The 21,765-nt window shown below is 42.1% G+C and overlaps 1 protein-coding gene and 1 pseudogene across 12 annotated transcripts in view; both read right to left on the bottom strand.

Annotated features, from left to right (window-relative positions):
• The window catches only part of LOC138844769 (uncharacterized), a 30,094-nt gene extending 20,443 nt beyond the window's left edge, over nucleotides 1–9,651 (bottom strand). For 10 of the 12 annotated variants that reach the window (XR_016217680.1, XR_016217681.1, XR_016217682.1 and 7 more), the window contains exon 1: nucleotides 9,304–9,651. Coding sequence is in view for 1 of the 12 variants with exons in the window: in XM_089309566.1 (XP_089165692.1) it covers nucleotides 9,304–9,318 (15 nt within the window). In the remaining 11 variants the exon portion in view is untranslated. Of the gene's footprint in view, nucleotides 1–4,350; nucleotides 4,556–9,303 lie in introns of all 12 variants that reach the window. The other 2 variants (XM_089309567.1, XR_016217689.1) reach the window with 2 other exon arrangements.
• LOC127485933 (CLIP-associating protein 2-like) overlaps nucleotides 1–21,765 on the bottom strand; it is a 99,462-nt pseudogene that overhangs the window by 74,571 nt on the left and 3,126 nt on the right.

Raw genomic sequence — 21,765 nt, 5'->3', positions numbered from 1 at the left:
AGAAGATCTCTCTCTCTCTCTCTCTCTCTCTCTCTCTCTGCCTTTGTCTCTCCCTCTCTGTAACTCTGCCTTTCAAATAAATAAACATTATAAAAAGAAAAAAATATATAGGTAACTTTAAAAGCAATGGAATCTGTTTTTTCTTTATTCCATACTACATAGAATTCCTGTCTTTGAATCAATAGCTCATGATTCTTATTCACTATTCCTTCTTTGGAACTGGGGTCAGAATAGACAAAAAAGTGGATGAGAAAGAAAGGGAAAAAATAAAAACCTAAAAGTACCAGATTGGACAGGAAGACTGGAGAAGAGAGAATAAAAATAAGGTTAAGAAATAAAGCCAACTTCTTAAATCATTAAAAACAGAAATGAAGAAAGGAGGAGGAAATAGGCAAAGAAGTATGGTTATGTTCTGAGAATTATATCCATTAAATACATGGAATCTGCTCTCTTTATATTAATAAATATAAGTGTTTAAACATTAAAAGCTTTTTCTTCTTTTATTGAATCACTGCAGTGCTCCAAAAGCAGAATTCAAAGGCAAGCATGGGTTTCAGGGTTGGGACAGAGTGCAAAGGGCAGTGACAGCCTTATTCCTCTAATAGCAACCTCTGCACCCCAACTTGTGACCAATCACCCAGAATCAGCTTCATAAAATAAACCTCTTGGGGGAAGGCTCAGAAAAAATCAACGACCTCACAATCTCTTTGCCTATGAAGCATCTTGGAAATAAGCATGCTGCTGAAGAAAGTGAGATTATGGCCAAGCTGGATATAAAGAACAAAAGGATATAAAGCTTGGAGGCAGTTTGGTGATTTATGAGCACTCACAGTGAACTGCAGATGATGGAAAGGGATGGATCACAGAATGGGAGCCAAAGTGGGCAGCCCAGAAAGCAGTGACCACACAGACTTTAAGGTGAGATTTGTGAGTATTTGCAAAGTGTACAATGAGTTCTACATACAGCAGCAGTAATTTTTTTTCCTTTGGATATACAGCAAAACATATTTTTAAAAATTTTTAACTATTTTTTCATTTCCTTTGAAAGGTAAGGAGAGAGGTGGCAGGAGACAGATTTCTTCCATTTGCTGGTACCTCCCCAAGTGCCCACAGCAGCTGGGGAAGTGCCAGCCTGAAGCCAGGATCCTGGGAACTCCATTCAGGCCTGGGTGAGTTCAGCTGTTCCTGAGGACAGAGTCCTCAGTGATACCTGCCTTTGTGAAGACACATCGCAGTATAAAATCACACCACCTACTGAAGGCTTTTGGGATCTAAGAGAAAACTTTAGCTACATCACAGATGAGAGCAAAGCATTGACCCAGAGGCTGCTGTGACCCAACAGGTTTCCTGCCTACCTGAGAATCAGCCTGCTCACTAGCGAACCTAGGAAAGAGGACCAAGCAAAGCCACTTGGGACCTGTGAGAAGAGTCCATCTCTTGAGTGAGCAAGAAAGAGGAGCCAGTCATGGGCAATTCTGGGCCCCCTTAACCCTGGAATGGGTGCATGAACTAGCCAACTCCAATTTAGACTGAGTGAACAGACCAATAGGCTGGCCAAAGCTCGCATCAAGGGGCCAGCACTGTGGTGCAGTGGGTAAAAACCACCCCTGTCATGCCAGCATCCCATATGGGCACAAGTTCAAGTCCTGGCTACTCCATTTCTGATCCATCTCTTTGCTATGGGCTGAGAAACAGTAGAAGGTAGCCCAAGTCCTTGGGCCTCTGCACCTGCATTGGAGGCCTGGTGGAAGCTCCTGGTTCCTGGCTTCAGATGAGCCCAGCTCCAGCCATTGCAGCCATTTGGGGAGTGAACCAGCATATGGAAGATGCCTCTCTATCTCTGCTTACCAGATAAATCAATAAATCTTAAAAAAAAAAAAAAAATACTGTGTCACCTATTCAGGAATCAGGATACAAGAGTGACCAAAAAAGAACCATCAGGAGGGGTACACAACAGGAGTGAGGGTGGTAAGCGGGTAATAAATGCACAGATTCTAGTCCAAGACAGCAGACAGTGGCAATGTTCTCGTCTGTTGTAAAGTTTTATTGGGAACAGCTTGGGGAACATATCTGTAGACAATTAATATGTAAGACGCACATGGGCCCTTTGCAATAGGTCTATAAATATTATCATTACTAGTATGTACTTGAGCAATGATCATCAGGAACTACCTCAGGGAAGAGCAATTAAAGGGAATTGTCTCAGTCCCCTTCCTAGGGAATATTGCATCCTACTTCTTACAACCACTTTCCTAATTTTTCATTTAAAAACAACAGAATCTTTTTTTCTATATTCTGTACTGGATAGGAATCAATTGCTCATGATTTTCATCATTTTATTGTTATTATTTGTATTATTTATTCAGGGGAAATAATTCATCCCTGAAGAGCATTTTTTTTTCCAGATAGCCCAACAACTATCTTGAAAATCACCTGTGATGTCGGATGGATGGACAAGCAACCCCACTGGATTCATCTTCTAGGAGAAAGGACACTTTACCCAAATGGCTATGTTTCATTCCACAGAAAAATGCAACCTGAAACAAAGACTTGTCCATCAGTCCCCTGGTTTAAGCAAAGGGCATATGTACATTATTCCAGGTCTGCAGCCCTTTTCATTCTACTCATGTATGGACTATCTGCATAAGGAAGTAGAATGTGAGCCAGAAGTAACCACAGCAAAAGTGGTCAGCATTTCCATTATAAAACTGATTTTAATGACCTCAAATTCAGTCACAAAAATTCTGCTCTTAGCAAGGGACACACACACACAGCCATATTCATCCCTTTATGAAAACTTTATTGTGAACTGCTTATTTAGGAGTGTCTTTTTGCATTTAATTACAGCAGTTCTCTACTGCTTATAAAAATAGCTACATAAAACCTGAAAAATGAGTCAACTACATCAAACTATTTAAACCAAAAAAACCCTGGGGCTGGTAGTGTAGCGTAGCAGGTAAAGCCGCCGCCTGCAGTACCGGCATCCCATATGGGTGCCGGTTCAAGTCCCAGCTGCTCCACTTCTAATCCAGCTCTCTACTATGGCCTTGGAAAGCAGTAGAAGATGGCCTAAGTCCTTGGGCCCCTGCACCCATGTGGGAGAACCGGAGGAAGCTCCTGGCTCCTGGCTTCAGATTGGCACAGCTGCAACTGTTGCGGCCATCTGAGGAGTGAACCAGTGGAAGGAAGACCTCTCTCTCCCTCTCTATCTCTGCCTCTCCCTCTCTCTGTATAATTCTGACTTTCAAGAAAATAAAAAAAATCATTAAAAAAAAAATAAAAACCCTAAAAGCTAAAATGTTAATTCTGGCAATCTACACAAATGACCCGTGTCCTCTTTGTATTTTTGAATTCCTCCTGACCTCTCTTCTGGCTTTCCCCTCCTCCCTCACCCCTCACTCCCTTTCTACATCAGTGCCCCACATACCCCTGAAGCTCTCTCCCTTTGGAGCAGTCTTGTAGACTGCCAGTCAATCATGTGAGAAATGTTACCTACTTCAAAATGGTTTTGTAGGGCATGCCTGAATGGCATCTAATGGCAATAAGCAGGCCTTTTAATATCCCTTAACTATATTTCCAGCATATGTGGGGCCAGCATTGTGGCATATTAAATAAAGCCACTGCATATGACACTAGCATCCCACATGGGCTGTGGTTCATGTCCCAGCCACACTACTTCTAATCCAGCTTCCTGGTAAAGTGGCAGAGGATAGCCCAAGTGTCTGTGCCCTGTTCCTTCACAGGAGACTTGGATGAATCTCTTGGCTCCTGCTCTGACCCAGCCCAGCCTTGGCTGTTGTGACCACAGAGGGTGTGAACCAGTAGAAGGAAGATTCACTTCTCTCTCTTTCTCTCTCTCTCTCTCTCTGTGTGGTGAGAGTGTGGGTGTCTTTCCCTCTTTCTAATTCTGCCTTTCAAATAAATAAATATGTCTTAAAAAAGTATTTTAGGGGCCAACGCCGTGGCTCACATGACTAATACTCCATCTGCAGCACTGGAATCCCATTTGGGCACCGGGTTCTAGTCCCAGCTGCTCCTCTTCCAGTCCAGCTCTCTGCTGTGGCCTGGGAAGGCAGTGGAGGATGGCCCAAGTACTTGGGTGCCTGCACCTGTGTGGGAGACCAGGAGGAAGCACCTGGCTCCTGGCTTTGGATCAGCATAGCGCCAGCCATAGCAGCCATTTGGGGGGTGAACCAACAGAAGGAAGACATTTCTGTCTGTCTCTCTCTCGCTCACTGTCCAATTCTAACTCTACCTGCCAAATAAGTAAAAAAAAAAAAAAAAGTATTTTAAAAAGGGTCCACACAGTGGTACAGCAAGTTAAAATCATAGTCTGCAGAACTACCATACCTTATAGGTACCAGTTCATTTCCTGGTGGTTCCAATTCCCATGCAACTCCCTGCTAATGGTCTGGGAAAGCAGCAGAGGATGGCCCAAATTCTCGGGCCTCTGCAGACACATCAGGGATCTGGCTTTGGGCTCTAGGCCTCAGTCTAGCCCAGCCCAGGCTGTTCTGCCTATTTGGTGAGTGAGCCAGTAGATGGAACATCACTCCTAAAATAAAATAAAAAATAAAATTAAAAAGAAACAAACACACACACACACAATTCCTGTCTTTCTGCCTTTCTGCTTTAAAAAAAAAAAAGATTTATAAAATAAAAAAAAGCTGGTCATGAATATTATGACTCAAGTTGACATATGATGGAACCAAGAAAGCTACTGCTAACTTTGTCTAGTGCCTCCTAATGCTTTCCTGCAGAAAAATCATTTCTCTTCCTTTCCAAGCACCCAAATACCAAAGGTACCAGTGCAACCCAGCATAACACTGTTTAGGGCTGCTTCAGTATTGAAGGAAAAAAATAGGAGCAAGGACACAAACCCAGGATGGTTTCAGGGTGACAGGATCCTCCTTACTTTGCACCTTGGTTTCTAATTGGAAATGGTTACAAGGCGAACTTCAGATACTGCAGAGCTGCACAAACACCTTCAGTCAATCACAGACATTGCCATTGGCTCCCTGTGTGTACACTGGAAGCACAACACAGAGCACTCCACAAGGCAGGAGCATGTTATACAAAATTTCTCCACCCTGCTGACCACAATCTAAGAATGTGCTGATCCAAATGCATTTCAGTTCAAGAAAGAGACTACCTGACGTTTTCTCCCTCCGATGTATTCCTGTGTGAAGAATCCATCCTCATGGCACCACCACCCAATGAAAGCCAGGCTACTAGCAGAGCTGTGGCTTTGATGCTCTGAGAGGAATGGGTAACATCTATGGGTTCTGACTGGACTAAAAAGCTTCTCCCTGCTCTAGGAGTCTGATACAGATTTGAATTAAAAGATAGAAACACAAAAACCAGCTGAATCTGTTAGGAAAGAAGAAAGGAATATTGGTTTCTAATAGTTACTTTGTATCATATTAGCCTTGAGAGGATTTCATTTAGTACTTACTTTTGAGGAAATAAAAAGATTGATCCAGTTCAGTCCCAACACATAGCATCTTCAGCCACTGATCGCATTACAGCTTGCCTTCATCACTATTTCCACTCAACAAATGACAGCCCAACACAATGCTGACACCTGTTCACTAGGCATCTCCAAAATCTTGACACACAGTCAACAAAAGGGAAATGATGGGGCTGGTATTGTGGCACAGTGGGTTAAACTACCACAGCCTCAAATGATGGCATCCCATATGAATGCCAGTTTCTTTTAAGATTCATTCATTTATTTGAAAGTTGGAGTTATACACAGAGAGAGAGACAGAGAGGGGAAGGCAATGTGGTATAGCAGGTAAAGCACATCTAGGAAAGCACATCTGTACACATGAGTTGTACAGACTGTGCACATGGATACCTCATGCACACTGGCCATAAACATGCATCTCCACATGTCACTTAAGACTGTTCCAGAACCAGGTTCTCTGAGCCAACAGTAGCAACATTATTTTTGATGCACACACCTCTCTCATCACACAGGATTCATATTTCTCTTTCTGGGAAGTAATAAAGTCATTTTCAACCACATGATTGACATCTTTGACAGTATGTAGAAACAGAATTGATGTCTTTGGGATGTGTTGTCTAGAAGTGTCTGTCTTCCACAGAATTGGTAATTGTAGCCATTCATTCCCACTTAAACAGACTTGTAAACTGCCTTGGATATGCCATTAACATTTGACAGGGGTGGGGATGTTTTTTTTCCTGCCAAGATCATTTGTATATTTATGACATCATTCATGGATCACACAAAATTACCAAATTAAAAGTTATATGCTGTAGATTGAGTATCCAGTGCCACATGCAGTTGCCTTGGCAGGGCCAGAACAGATGATTTCATGGACTGGCTGTTTCCCACCTCTGATTTAAAGCAAAATGTTAGCTAAAGTTCTGACTTCTTTCACTTTGGTTACTGGCCAAGACAGAGCCAATGTCCACTAGAGGCCCCTAGAACCTACTGGAGTTAGAAGAAACTTTTTTCCATTTCCCTTGTAATTCTAGAGTGCACTTTCATAGCCACCGCTTCCACTTCAAATTGTCTGTGGATGACCTAGTTCTGTGGCACACTGGTTTAAGCTACCTCCTGCAAAACAACCTTTCTATATGAGCACCAGTTCAAGTCTCAGCTCTCCACTTCCAACCCAGTTTTCCATGAACAGGCCTGGGAAAGGCAGCAGATATCCCAAAAGCTGTAAGGGACTTGTCCCACCTATCCTTTCCTCTCTTTTTTCTTAACCCACTTCCTCAACTTTGTGGAGACCCAAGTTGCCAAACCAACCCTTCATGTGTCCTTGCAATGCAAATAGCAAAGCTGATAAGTAGCACAGAGCATCTTGTGAAACAGAAAAGCTAGACATCCATTTTTCCCCAATTGCTTTCTACACCTCCCCACCCCTTTTAGTGAAAAATTCCCTCTTCACTGGAAGAGCCAAGTGGGTATCCTGACTCACCTGCCAACAGCCCTCTCCTGAGATGGGCTGCACCCCCCTTTGCCTCCAAGAAAGCAAACTGCCTCTGTTGAGGTCAGTCTCTGTCTCCTTTTCCTATCTCTCCTTCTGAGGGTACAAAAGGCCAGAACTTGAGCTATTCCAAACCTAATAACTTGGGTCCCTGCCACCCACATAGGATTCCCAAAAGGTGTTCCAGGCTGTATCCAGGATTCACTTTCCAACTGAGCTAAGGACACTATCCAGGACTCACTTTCTATTTTTACTTCCTAGATGGTCTCATTGTGCTCAACAATTACTAATCCGTGAAACACCACAACACATGAATCACTAAAACACAGTTATGCATGTGAAAACTTCATTATCCTGAAAGTCAGAAATAGTTTTCAAAGTCACACCTTCTACTCCACTATGCAGGCAACTCTGTAGAGAGATATGCACTTCTTGTCATCTCTCTTCTTTCTTACCCTTCCTCACATTAACAACTTGTATAGATGCTTCCACAGACCACAGTCATTATGAAACTATAGAACTAATATCCTCACATGTCAAAAATGTCATAGGCTTAAACATGGAACCCCAAACAAGGCAAGTAATGGGCCCTCTCAATTAAAACCGTATGAACTGTAAGATAATCAGCTTGGAGGATCATTGGGTGACTGTAAAGAACTGGGAAGAGAAAAAGTATTACTTTTCTATATTTATGCTTTTATGGTCCTCCACTTTATGCAGATCCAGATTAAAATAGCTCCAGTTAACCCACACAATAGATAGATTGTATTAACTTCAGCAAACTTTGCAAAGGGATCAGTGGCAGTTAATTGTTGGAACAAGGATATAAGCCTTAGCCATTCTTGCTCATCGCTCAAAAGATAGATCAACACGGGGCCAGCACTGTGTGCAGTGGGTTAACACCCTGGCCTGAAATGCCAGCATCCCATATGGGCACCAGTTTGAGACGCAGCTGCTCCACTTCCAATCCAGCTCTCTGCTATGGCCTGGGAAATCAGTAGAAGATGGCCCAAGTCCTTGGGCCCCTGCACCTGCCTGGGAGACCCAGAGGAAACTGCTGGCTCCTGGGTTTGGATCGGTGCAGCTGCAGCTATGGCCATTTTTGGAACACCCCCCCCCCCCCCCCCGCCTCTGTGTTGTAACTTTGATTTTCAAATAAATAAATAAATCTTTAAAAAAAAGATAAACATTGGAATGTATTCCTTGCCCTTGAATCTCAATTGAGTCTCACACTCTATGGCCCTCATACCCCACCCTGCATTCTTTTCCAAGTACCCAAAGCCCCACCCAGTTCCAGGAATTCCCCTCCACCTGCAGCCCCCTATCTCCACTCCCATGCCAATCCCTCCTAAAATATAAAAGTTACAGCCCCTGGGGATCCGGGCATCCTGCCACATAGTCCATCAATGTACATGAAGGCAGTTGGTCACACACCTCTAGGAATTTATTTTCTCTGAATAAATTCAGTCTGGCTGTAAATCCACACACTGCCTGCTCTCTATTCTGCACCTCTTTTCCTAACATTGTGGTGCCCTGTGTGAGGAGGCACCAATCTGCAACTCTTTTCCCAACAATAACAGTTGACATCCTTGCTAACAGAAAGAAGGGCTGAAGACAGACATCAAAAAGCAGCCAAATAAAGCAACAGCTATGATTCCATGGCCTCAAATTCAAGATTGAAAGAAAGTGTGTCCACTAAACATGGAAGAGAGGTGAATCCACAAAGCTTCAGCACACCCTTCATGCTTCTCCCACTTGGAAAAGGAAAACTGAACACTAGGGTACCAGCTGCCAGCTGTGACCACAGGGACCCCACCGGGCCAGGGAGCGCAGGATGCAGGCCTTGGAGCAGATTCTAGTCTGATCCTCCTTCTCCAACCCCCTGCCCCCTCGGGCTCCCTGCTGAAGGCTAACAAGACCCACCCTGCTGGAATGGCCTTTGGATGTAGCAGGAGGCCTGACCAGATGGCATAGTCCTATCCACTCAAAGTGAGAACCGGCCTTATTTATATTTAAATAAATATATTTAAATATTTAGAGAAAAGGAATCTTGCTGATCTTCGCTGTGCTCTTATCTGTCCTACTTGTGCAGCTCCCCAATCCGTTAGCCCTCCCCTTATAACTAAAAAATAAAGCACGTTAAGGAAAGTTTGGGCGAGGTAGCTTGCTACTGTTCTTGAGCTGGGAGGCTGCAAGCGGCGATGGGAGACGGGACAGCCCGGATTCCAGCCCTGACTTTGCACGGAAAAGCTGCCAGGATCACTGAGAAGCAAGTGAGCCACATCTGGGAGCCGCCAGCCGCCCTAGCACCCACCCCTTCCCCCGTCACGAATCCGCGCACCTTCTTATTCTCCATACTTGCCGTGGAAAGTCCAGGGAGCACGTCCTCTTTCTTCCGGGCACAGAGGAGCAAAGCAGAGTGTGGGGCAGAGAAAGTCCCCAGCACGTGGGACCCACAGGCAGCAAATGAAGAGGCGCAGCAGCACGGGTGGGAGGCTCTGGGTGTGTGTTTGCAAACTGCCTGGGATTGCAGTGTGGAGCGAGAGGCAGTGACTGTGTGGGAAGGATCAGAGCAGTCAGAGCAGCCTCATGGTACTGAATGAGCTTCCTCTGTTCCTAACTCAGAGGCGCTTGGGCAGGAATGCGCACGCACCGATTCTTTCGTAACACGGAATACGTCGGGACACCTGAGGACTCTGGGAAATGGAGTCCAGGCTGGGGCATCTGGCTCTCCCCAAGGGCTTCAGAGGGCATTTGCTTTTGTTTACATTCTCCTCTCTTCCTTCTCACCTCAGAATCTCAAGGATCAGTTGGTATGCTTCCTTTCCTGAACAAAAATCTTAACGAGTGACACCCGCTGCTGATAACTGATACCCAAACCTTTGCTCCTCATAAAGTGCATTCTTCTGGAAAAGTCTTATTTGCTGCTTTGTCCCTGGAAATTTCTCTCAAATAATAAATAACTACGAATACAATATAACTTTTTGAAGAGGTGTGGAAGGCATAGTTTAACATCCAAATTTGAGAATACAATTTTTATATGTGTTTTATTGATGTTTATAATTAGTTTTTAAAGAATTTTATGTATTTGAAAGGCAGAGTTACAGAGAGGCAGAGAGAGAGACAGAGAGAGGGAGAGAGAGAGAGAGGTCTCCCATGCACTGATTCACTCCCCAAATGACTGCAATGGCTGGAGCTGAGCCTATCTGAAGCCAGGAGTATCTTCCAGGTCTCCCACGTGGATGCAGGGGCCCAAGTACTTGGGCCATCTTCCTCTGCTTTGCCAGGCCATAGCAGAGAAATTGATAGGAAGTGGAGCAGCCTGGACTCAAACCAGTACCCATATGGCATGCCAGCACAGCAGACAGTGGCTTTACATGCTACACCACAATGCCGGCCCCTATACTTCTTTTCAAATTATTTTTCACCATCTTTTAATGCACCAAGCACAGAAACAAACAAGGGAACTGGATACAGAACTAACATTGTTGTGTGTCTTATAGGAGCCGGGTTAAGAGACTAAATGCCTTACATCATATCATTTATACCTTAGATTAATTCTGGAGACAGTATCATCAGGAGTTTACAAAGAAGAAACTGAGGTACAAAGAGTTCAGCATTTACCCATGGTGATATCACTAAAAGATCTGGGTTCAAGGTCAACCAAATCTACTACTGGTTTAGGAAATCTTTGTTTTGTCTTGGGGCTTAGTTTATAAAACCCCAGATTTCTCATCTGGAAAAACAGTGAGAAATAATCTACACTATAGAGAACCACCAACAATTATAACTTGTCTAAAAAAGGAAGGAGATTCAAAGTTGCTATTATTCCATGGTCATTTTTCTTAGGTTTAATGTCAAGGAAGCACATATAAGTATTCTTAAGAATATGTGTGGGTTTTTTTTTAAAGCTTTTAAGTAAAAATGTAACTGGATAACTGGATGACATGGAGTTCTATGTTTATGATTACTTCTGTCCATTATAGTCCATGGGGTTAGGCTGTTGCTGGATTAGGAATGCTTAAATGTTCATCCATTTACTTCACACTAGTATTTACTACCCTAGGCAATATTCTTTCAGTAGATTCCTCTTTCTTGCCAAATTGAAAATTTCATGAGGACAAGAAATGTGCTTGCATTGATATTGTAACTCAGCATCTTGACAGTCTCTTAATTGAATGAATAATTGAAAATATAAAAAATTAACAAATAAGATTTCTGACCTCCAAAAACTGTCTAGTAAAGGATTAAGTCTGTTTGATGACTGCCACAATTAGGTGGATATATAATTTGTTGTTCTGATACAAATTTGATCATAAAAGGGACATATAAATCAGTACACAGGGTTGAAAAGCATAAACAGAGATCATCCAGGGCCACACAGTTTAAATGTTCACTCTAGCTATGCAAGACATTCCATTTATTTATTTAATAAGCATTTATTGAGCAATCCTTTGTGTGGTGTATTGATAGATCTAGGCACCTGGAGTGCCTGCTGAGGCCAACAGATACATGGAGACCTAAAGTCAGAGGAAGGAGGAAGCACTGCTGCAAGGTTGGAGAGTTGCCATAGCAATGGCATTTTCAGGGGGTGACATGGCAGGGGCCCTGGGAAGGTGGGCTGATCTCCTGATCCTATGTCCTTTCTCTTATGCTCCTCTAAGCTTTGCCTGGGTTGAGCACAATAATCTGGGTGGGTGATGCTGAGAGGCCACCAGATGAGATTCTGGTTAATGTATGCAGGCTGTGAGTCACAGTGCACAGAGTATGTGCAACATTAGGTGTTGGCCAATGTGCTCACCCACATGCATGATCTGAGGGTCTGACACAGGGAAAGTAGGGCATAGGGTTTGCAAGACAGACTGGTGAGTGAGTGAACTGGCTGACTTCTTTTTTTTTTTTTTTTTTATCTTTTATTTAATGAATATAAATTTCCAAAGTACGACTCATGGGTTACAATGGCTTCCCCCCCCATACCGTCCCTCCCACCCACAACCCTCCCCTTTCCCACTCCCTCTCCCCTTCCATTCACATCAAGATTCATTTTCGATTATCTTAATATACAGAAGATCAGCTTAGTATACCTTAAGTAAGTATTTCAACAGTTTGCTCCCACACAGAAACATAAAGTGAAAAATAATAGATGATTTTTTTTTAAAATGATGATGAAATCAGATCAGAGCTATTGTCATGTTTAATCCCAGTGAGAGTCAAGTTGGGAATTGAAAATTTCTTTCTTTCTTTTTTTTTTTTTTTTTTACAGAAGATCAGTTTAGTGTACATTAAGTAAAGATTTCAGTCATTTGCACCCCCATAGAAACACAAAGTGAAATATGCTGTTTGAGTACTCGTTATAGCATTAAGCCTCAGTGTACAGCACGTTAAGGACAGAGATCCTACATGAGGAGTAAGTGCACAGTGACTTCTGTTGTTGACTTTACCAATTGACACTCCTGTCTATGGCATCAGTAATCTCCCTATGCACCAGTTATGAGTTTCCAAGGCTATGGAAGCCCCTTGAGTTCTCCGACTCTTATCTTGTTTAGACAAGGTCATAGTCAAAGTGGAGGCTCTCTCCTCCCTTCAGAGAAAGGCACCTCCCTCTTTGAAGACCTGTTCTTTCCACTGGGATCTCACTCACAGAGATCTTTTTGCCAGAGTGTCTTGGCTTTCCATGCCTGAAATACTCTCATGGGCTTTTCAGCCAGATCCGAGTGCCTTTAGGGCTGATTCTGAGGCCAGAGTGCTATTTAGGACATCCGCCATTCTATGAGTCTGCTGAGTATCTCACTTCCCATGTTGGATCACCCTCCCCTTTATTTATTCTATCGGTTGGTGTTAGCAGATACTAGACTTGTTTATGTGCTCCCTTTGACTCTTAGTCCTTTCATTATGATCAATTGTGAACTGAAATTGATCACTTGGAGTAGTGAGATGGCATTGGCACATGCCACCTTGATGGGATTGAATTGGAATCCCCTGGTATGTTTCCAACTCTACCATTTGGGGCAAGTCAGCCCGAGCATGTCCCAAATTATACATCTCTTCCCTCTCTTATTCCCACTCTTATGTTTAACAGGGATCACATTTCAGTTAATTTTCAACACTTAAGAATAACTGTGTGATAATTACAGAATTAAACCAGTCATATTAAGTAGAACAGACAAAAAAAAAATACTATGAGGGATAATGTATTAAGTTGTCCATTAGCAGTCAGGGCTATGCTGATCAAGTCACCATTTCTCATAGTGTCCATTTCACTTCAACAGGTTTCCTTTTTGGTGTTGAGTCAGTTGTCACCGATCAGGGAGAACATATGGTATTTGTCCCTTTGGGACTGGCTTACTTCACTCAGCATGATGTGTTCCAGATTCCTCCATTTTGTTGCAAATGACTGGATTTCGTTGTTTCTTACTGCGGTATAGTACTCTAAAGAATACATATCCCATAATTTCTTTATCCAGTCTACCGTTGATGGGCATTTAGGTTGGTTCCAGGTCTTGGCTATTGTGAATTGTGCTGCGATAAACATTAGGGTGCAGACCGCTTTTTTGTTTATTAATTTAAACTCCTTTGGGTAAATTCCAAGGAGTGGGATGGCTGGGTCGAATGGTAGGGTTATCTTCAGGTTTCTGAGGAATCTCCAGACTGATTTCCATAGTGGCTTGACCAGTTTGCATTCCCACCAACAGTGGGTTAGTGTCCCTTTTTCCCCACATCCTCGCCAGCATCTGTTGTTGGTAGATTTCTGTATGTGAGCCATTCTAACCGGGGTGAGGTGAAACCTCATTGTGGTTTTGATTTGCATTTCCCTGATTGCTAGTGACCTTGAACATTTTTTCATGTGCCTGTTGGCCATTTGGATTTCCTCTTTTGAAAAATGTCTATTGAAGTCCTTGGCCCATCTCTTAAGTGGGTTGTTGGTTTTGTTTTTGTGGAGTTTCTTGATCTCTTTGTAGATTCTGGTTATTAACCCTTTATCTGTTGCATAGTTTGCAAATATTTTTTCCCATTCTGTCGGTTGTCTCTTCACTCTCCTGACTGTTTCTTTTGCAGTACAGAAACTTCTCAATTTGATGCAATCCCAATAGTTGATTTTGGCTTTGACTGTCTGTGCCTCCAGGGTCTTTTCCAGAAATTCTTTGCCTGTGCCAATATCTTGAAGGGTTTCTCCAATGTTCTCTAATAACTTAATGGTGTCAGGACGAAGATTTAGGTCTTTAATCCACGTTGAGTGGATTTTTGTGTAAGGTGTAAGGTAGGGGTCTTGCTTCATGATTCTGCACGTGGAAATCCAGTTTTCCCAGCACCATTTATTGAATAGACTGTCCTTGCTCCAGGGATTGGCTGATCTCCTGATCCTATGTTCTTCCTCTTATGCTCTTCTAAGCTTAGCTTTGCCTGGGTTGAGCACAACAACCTGGGTGGGTGATGCTGAGAGGCCACTAGATGAGATTCTGGTTAATGTATGCAGGTTGTGAGTCACAGTGCACAGAGTATGTGCAACACTGGGTGTTGACCAATGTGCTCACCCACATGCATGATCTGAGGGTCTGACACAGGGAGAGTAGGGCATAGGGTTTGTAAGACAGACTGGTGAGCGAGTGAACAGGCTGACTTCTTAGCTGGGACTACTAGAGAAGGGGAGGAGAGGTTTGCAGGCTAGAAACAGAGCAAAGAGATAGCAGTTAGTACATTCCATTTGCCCCTTCCCCAAGATGCACAGCCAAGGTTAGCAGCTGACTTCTTCTTAAATCTGAATTGGCAGTACTAGTCATGTTTGAAGTTGTGAAGAAGGGACTCATGTGGCTAACATTCTGCCTGTCCTTCCTGCAAAAGGTCCAGCAAATAATATTTCCTTAAAACAAACATAGGCATGCACATAGTGTGAGGCTTTACAGAAAGTTCTTGCAAAATATAAGTACTCCTTGCAGACTTGAAACATGTTATGTGTGTGGCCACTCATTGGGATTTATAGTTTCATCATTAGGGCTGGATTTTGCCTCTGGTGGAGCACAAAACTGTGTCTACTGGAGTCTCTGGCCACTCCTATTGCATTTACCTTTGTTAGTCATTTCCTCAGGTTCCCAGCTGAAAGGCACCAAACATGAATCTCTTTAGCTAAAGACTAAAATCTATCTGAACTGCAATAGGTAGTAATTGGCTAAATTTTCATTACAAAGTTTCTACCAGAGCTTGCCTTCATCAAAGTCTGTTTTATTCTGACTTTTTCATGCACAGTGATGGAGCCAGGACAAAAAGCCTTAAATCCATGTTAACCTCTCACTTACATAACAAGCAGTCCCCTGTTTCTCTACCTTGCTAATACAATCCCACCTTGCATTGATTATTCCTGCCCTACCTGGCCTATTGGACACAACACTATTTGAAGACTCTTCATATCAGTCTGAGAGCTCTCTATCTCCTCCCAAGCTGTCTCCCCCTTCTCAGCTCAGCCTCACAGTCCAGCCTCAGTCTAAACCCCTCCCATCTCACACTGTTATCTCAAAGGACCTTTAAAACTAGCCCAAACTCTTCCTCTGTCTCAGCAGCCCCCAGCTTTGGCTCAAACCTCCAAGTCCCTTCCAGCCCCTTTGTATTATAAACCACTAGTCTGCAAGGGAGGGTGTTCTTGTTTTTTTCTGCTATGTGTTCACTGGCAACTCTCTTTCATGAATTCACCTGAGAGGGAGCCCCTCCCAGGTTTTAGTCTTCCAAATAAAACTGGTCTGACTGTGGCTTCATGCTTTCTCCTCTTTCCTAACTCACAGCATGTCTTGTTTTGAGGGCTTGTGTTTGGAGATTTAAGTATACTACCTCAATCTCCTACAATTTAAAGGCCAATTTATGGCCAGTGCCGCCACTCACTAGGCTAATCCTCTGCTTGCAGCACTGGTACCCTGGGTTCTTGTGCTGGTTGGGGCACCGGTTCTGTCCCAGTTGCTCCTCTTCCAGTTCAGCTCTCTGCTGTGGCCCAGGAAGGCAGTGAAGGATGGCCCAAGTGCTTGGGCCCTGCACCCATATGAGAGACCAGGAGGAAGCACCTGACTCCTGGCTTTGGATAGGTACAGCACACTGTCCATAGCAGCCAATTGAGGGGGTGAACCAATGGAAGGAAGACCTTTCTGTCTCTCTCTTGCAATTTCCTACTCTGCCTGCTAAAAAAAAAAAAGCCAATTTATAAACAAGGACTTGGAGGTTAACACTACTGATGTGTTTCTATGATCTAAGAAATTCTCTTGGCTGCTTTTATTGGGAGGTGGGTGTCAGGAAGGGAGTTGCTGGTGTTATGCCACCACAAAACACACCAAACACCAGAGTAAGGGAAAGGGTTTTTTGGGGGAAACCTAGCAGACTGGAGGGAAGAGGCAAAGAAGGAAAAGGAGAATAAGAGAGAAAGAGGAGAGAGAAGAGGAGCTAGCTAGAGAAGAGAAGAAGTGAAGAGAGCCACGTGTTCAGGAACAGGTCCTTTTAAAACTTTGCTGGAGGGTGGGCAGGGAAGCAGTAGTAGCGAATCCCATTAAGAGGGGGGTGAGGCTGACACCAGTGGTTGGGCCATGTGGCTACCTGGCTTCCAGCAATGGTGGTGGGGACTAGGGCCTAGGATGCAAATCAGAGTGTAGATCGCACCATAGATAAAACTGTGCCATTTTCCTAACAGTAGGGAAGAGATGGATGAGGTTTCCTTTATGAATTCTGTGGTACTTCACTAAAGCTTTTAACACTTTGGAGATTTAAGCTCTTCAGATTAAAAGCTCATTAACAATTCCTACTCAAAGATGCTGAAAATAATCAGCTATCTAGGTTATAGACCTTAGCTGTGTTCTTACTCCAACTTGAAATTTCTAAAGAGGACTTCACTTAATGTTTTGAAAGTGAAGTTTTCAGGAAGAGAAGACTAAGAACTATGCTTTTTCCCTTTACTTAGAATTTAGTTGTGTTAAGAAAGGGGAGTGTGGAACCCAGGGACTGTTGGGAGGCCTGACCTCCTAATGGCTACCCATGATTTCCTACAGCTTTTTTATGTAAGTGAAATCAGATGAGAAAGGTTAATGTGCAAGCAAGAGGACTCTGGCCATCAATATATTGTCCATAGTGGAGACTAGGGTGCATGCGGAGTCTTCAAGAATTCCTTTAAAAAATGTGTATAAGGGAAAAACTAGATACTGATTTTTAAAAATTGTACCAACAGTAACTTACCTTTTAACTCCATTTCCCCTGTGCACTTTTTACAATCCTTTGGGTATAGTTTACTCTATGTGAGGTCTAGAGCACTCTGGGGATACAGGAGACATTATTATAACTGAGACTGCATCATGTGTTGATTGCACTTTATAGGCTCAGCGTATGGGAACTCAAGTGTGGCCCATTGGACTTAGCCTGATGGGACAGTAGTCATAATAAAGGCAAGCTAGTACTGAGTAATTACCAGCGGGATATGGTCCTTAGCATTTTAAATGTGTTGCCCTATTTCATTCTTGCTTAAATGGTAGGTATCATTATTATCATAATTTTACAGGTGAAGAAGAACAGAGATTGCCCAAGATGCTATTGGTAAAAAGCGGCAAAACCACCATTTAAACCTGGAAGGATTCTTTAATGATGATGCTTAATTTTAGTTGGATGTGTCAGAGTCTGGCTGACTGTACATACTCTGTATAGGCTCTGCACAATGAGGAAGGTGAAAACTTTCAAAAGTCATTACACATGACTTAAATTGATGGAGCTAGAGAAGAATTTGAGGCCCAAGGGACTTTTCCCCCACCTTGGATGAGAAATCTAAGAATCCTGGTGTCTCCCATATAAGCCAACTTTCAGGAGTGGGTGATGTATAGTTCTTTTGCAATCTGTCTTTCAAAGTGATGTTGGCCTTTTGCCTCTCCTGGAGATTCCATAGTGAAACACAAAGCAGCCTGGAATGACATGCTTTTAATTAGTTTTGAGCAGTGCAGTAAATGAATGACATTGAATTAGGTTGGCTGAGAAAAAGAAGGAAAAATTTAAACAACAGTTTTTTTGTGATGATTCTTTGATAGCTGACATCATTTCTAGAATGAACAAGGTAAGGGTTTACTGCACATGGTGAACTGAATAAGCAATAACTTTATCATAGCCTTATCAACTGAAAATAGGTAACTATAAACATTATTTTTAATGCTTATATAAATTAGCTTTCACTTAGACACTGTAAACCATATTTTTCTATTACATAGTTCACCCACTTCTTGAGTGTCTGCTATTCAATGCCAGGTGCTTGATCCAGTGGCAGAATTATCATCCAGCTTGAGTCACTCTACTGAACTATAAACAGTAGTTAAAGAAGAATCCTAAAGCAGAGGTTAAAATTAAACCAATATTTTGATTTACAATGAATGTAAAATACAGCAGAGATCATGGTGCATGAAGCAATTTTGAGTTTACATGTTTATAATATTTCAATGTTTAAAATATCTTTTCTTCCTAAATTAAGGTGTAACATGTGCATATGTATACAGCCATCTATGTACACTGGATTGTAGTTGTGCTCCTGGTGAATCTTTTCTCCCCAGATTCACTTAAAAATTCATGGGAGCACCACTGCTATAAGACCTTCTACTAAAAATATTTCACAGTAAGACAGAAAAAACAGCTGGGACACATTATTAAATTTTCAAGTAATGTTATACACAGTATTATTGTCAATATATGCTCAACAGTAAGCTTAGAACTATAAATGTACCATGTAATTAACATTAGAGAATAAAACTGTTACAGGTAATGGGAGAGGACATAGAGAAGCATTTTTCCTGCTGCTCAAAGAGAAACAAAGAGAGGGAAAAGCCTAGGATGTCATCCATTCAGTACGCTTGTCTAAATTCTTTACATATGTTTCTACATTTTTTCAATTAAATGAAGTACAGATAATTCTGTAACAATGTCAAATTGCTTCCCTAATAGCTACTTGCCTTGCAAGTCAAATTTGCTTTATGTTAGGATTTACAAAAATAATAAAAGTCAAGATGAGAAACCATTATCATCCTGGTTCCAAGTGACATAATTTGGCCTTTCATCAAAACTGGTAATTTCTGAAGTTTTGCTACACATGAAAAGAACAGGTGTCACAGAACATGATTAAAAAATTTGTTAAAAATTAATAGAAAATCACCCTTGAAGGAGCTTTCCAAAAGACACTATAGGCAGCAGTTCAGTTAGAAATATCAGCCCTGAAGAGGTAGAAAATTTGAGCACATTATCTGAAGACAGCTTTGGCACCATCTTCTCTCTCCTCAGGATCAACGTTTTCAAGTAAGACAATTTCATGGTAACAGGAAACCAGGTTCCATAACTGAACAAAAAGGTGCTGGTCAACTCCCATGTCTCAATAATTAGTTTATTACATACAAAACAGAACATGGTCATGGACATGCCTGCACTTGATTTATTTTGGTCTGTTTCCATGATCAAGTTTATTCATAAGTGAATTTGATTTTAATAAATACAAAAAGGTATCATTCGTAACAAAGATACAAAGAAAACCCCCTGCAATAAAACCTATTTTCAAAAATATCAAGAAAACAACAGGGAGATGATTTGGTGCAGCTTTCTTAAGAGATCATAGAAAGGACACGGTTTTAAATAAAAATGGCAAGATCAATAACCAACAAACAATATCAGTTGCACAGAACTAGATGATTCTGTAACATTTCTCTTTGAGGTCTTAGTTTTCAAACTACAGATCACCCTGAAGAAGTGGCAGCTAATGACAGGTATCACCATCACAAACAGAGGCCTGTTGAAGTTCGATATAGTCCTGCATTAATTCACATCATTTAAGTATTTCTAGCATAGGGCATGATACAGGACAAAACTCAAAGTAGGAATAAAAATATTATTCTGCAGTGGAATAAAGGCAAAAAATGTTTGAAAGTGTTAACTTTTAAAGCTTTAAGCATTCCTGTTAAACCAGGATTTTAAAAAAATTATATAATCATAAAATTGGCAAAGGTTAATGGGAAGACAAAGAACTACAAATATGTGAAATGATGAATTAGGTTAAAAATTACTTTGTACTGGGGCCGGCGCCATGGCTCACTTGGTTAATCCTCCATCTTGCAGCACTGCCATCCCATATGGGATATGAACCAATGGAAGGAAGACCTTTCTCTCTCTCTCTCACTGTCTATAACTCTACCTGTCAAATAAAAACAAATTACTTTGTACTTTTTGATGTTTATACTGCTTCTTGGGGCTGGCACTGGGGCACAGTAGGTTAATCCTCTGGCATTACTGGCAACCCATGTGTGTGCCAGTTCTAGTGCCAGCTGCTACTCTTCCAATCCAGCTCTCTGCTATGGCCTGGGATAGCAGTGGAAGATGCCCCAAGTGCTTGGGCTCCTGCATCCACGTGGAAGAAGCTCCTGGCTCATGGCTTCAGATCAGTGCAGCTCCGGCCGTTGTGGCCATCTGGGGAGTGAACCAGTGGATGGAAGACCTCTCTCTCTGTCTCTGCCTCTCTCTTTAACTCTGTATTTCAAATAAATAAAACAAATCTTAAAAAAAATACTGCTTCTTCATGAATCTGTAATTACTACTCTAAAAGTTACATGCAGGCTGAGGGCAGTCCTCCATTACAGAAAGTAGAAAATGAAACAAAATGAAATTCTAAAACTAGGAAACAACGGTTAAGCTCCAAAAGATGTTTTTGAGTATTCCTTTTCACTAATGAGGGTAGTCTGTCCTTTTCAGTAGAGACCTGGTTCACTTTGATGAGCTTCATTAACTTTGTCCAGAAATATCAGCAGTGGGATCAATTCCTCCTGAACCTCTCTGTGCACTTTTGATGCAAAGATGACAAACATTTTATTGCTGGTGAGTTGGCTGAGATGTGGTTTTAGCTCATCACCAATCACTGCATGAACAGCCACCAGACAGAGGACACCAGCTTCCTGAACACTGCTCTCTGAGTGATCATAACCCTGTATTAGGCCTAGCATACTTTCTGGCAAAAGTCGGTTAAGGGGTTCCTTGGACTTTCTCGCTATCACATTTGTTTGCATTTTGATTGCAGGCATGTTAATTGGGTAATCTGTAGTCTGGATGATAGGACCAGGCACTTTGATACATTGCTCTGGAGTAATGGAAGTAGCTAATGCTGATGCAGCTCCCTCAGCAGATCTCATCACCTCCTTATGAGGATCTTTATGTGCTTCCAATGTTTTCATTACAGTCAGTTCTGCATCGTTTTTAAATCTTGCTGGTTGATGCCTTAGGTTCTCTCAAAACCTCTAATGCCAAAGCCCTGATTGTTGGCTCTTTATCTCCAAGGGTTTCAAGCAATAAAAGCAATATTGTTTTGAAATGTTCATCCCAAACACTGAAAGATTTTTCCTATTCCACTTTCATGAGTTCTTAGAGGGTGATCTTTCTTTCTTCCACACGTTCATTGTGATTAGACAGCTCCTTCAATAATTCTGCAACTAGGTCAGAATGCTCTAAGGAAAGATCATCAGGAAATTGGGCAGCATCATCATCAAACATGGGTTCCTTGAGTGTAGAAATGTTGAAGGGACTGATGCTATCTTAAGAATGGTGTGCATTATAGTCTTGAGAGCATAGGAAGGAGTGAGCAGGCAACAAATGGAGCAATGAAGTTTTATTATCAAGAGCTGTTTGGCTTGAGTCAGTAGCATCACCTCCTGCTCTTGGTTCAGCAATACCAGGACTACCACACACTGAATCACCATCATCCTTTTTGGAATCCTTTTTCAATTGCTCATTCATATCTTCTTAACTACAGAAACTGAAATTCTGTATTGCTTCAGTG

This window comes from Oryctolagus cuniculus, chromosome 12 (genome assembly GCF_051225735.1).
Source record: "Oryctolagus cuniculus isolate XC-2025 breed Fujian yellow rabbit chromosome 12, ASM5122573v1, whole genome shotgun sequence".
NCBI classification, from domain to species: domain Eukaryota; kingdom Metazoa; phylum Chordata; class Mammalia; order Lagomorpha; family Leporidae; genus Oryctolagus; species Oryctolagus cuniculus.
The sequence above is the reverse complement of the archived record's forward strand: the minus strand, read 5'-3'. Positions and strand labels throughout refer to the sequence as shown.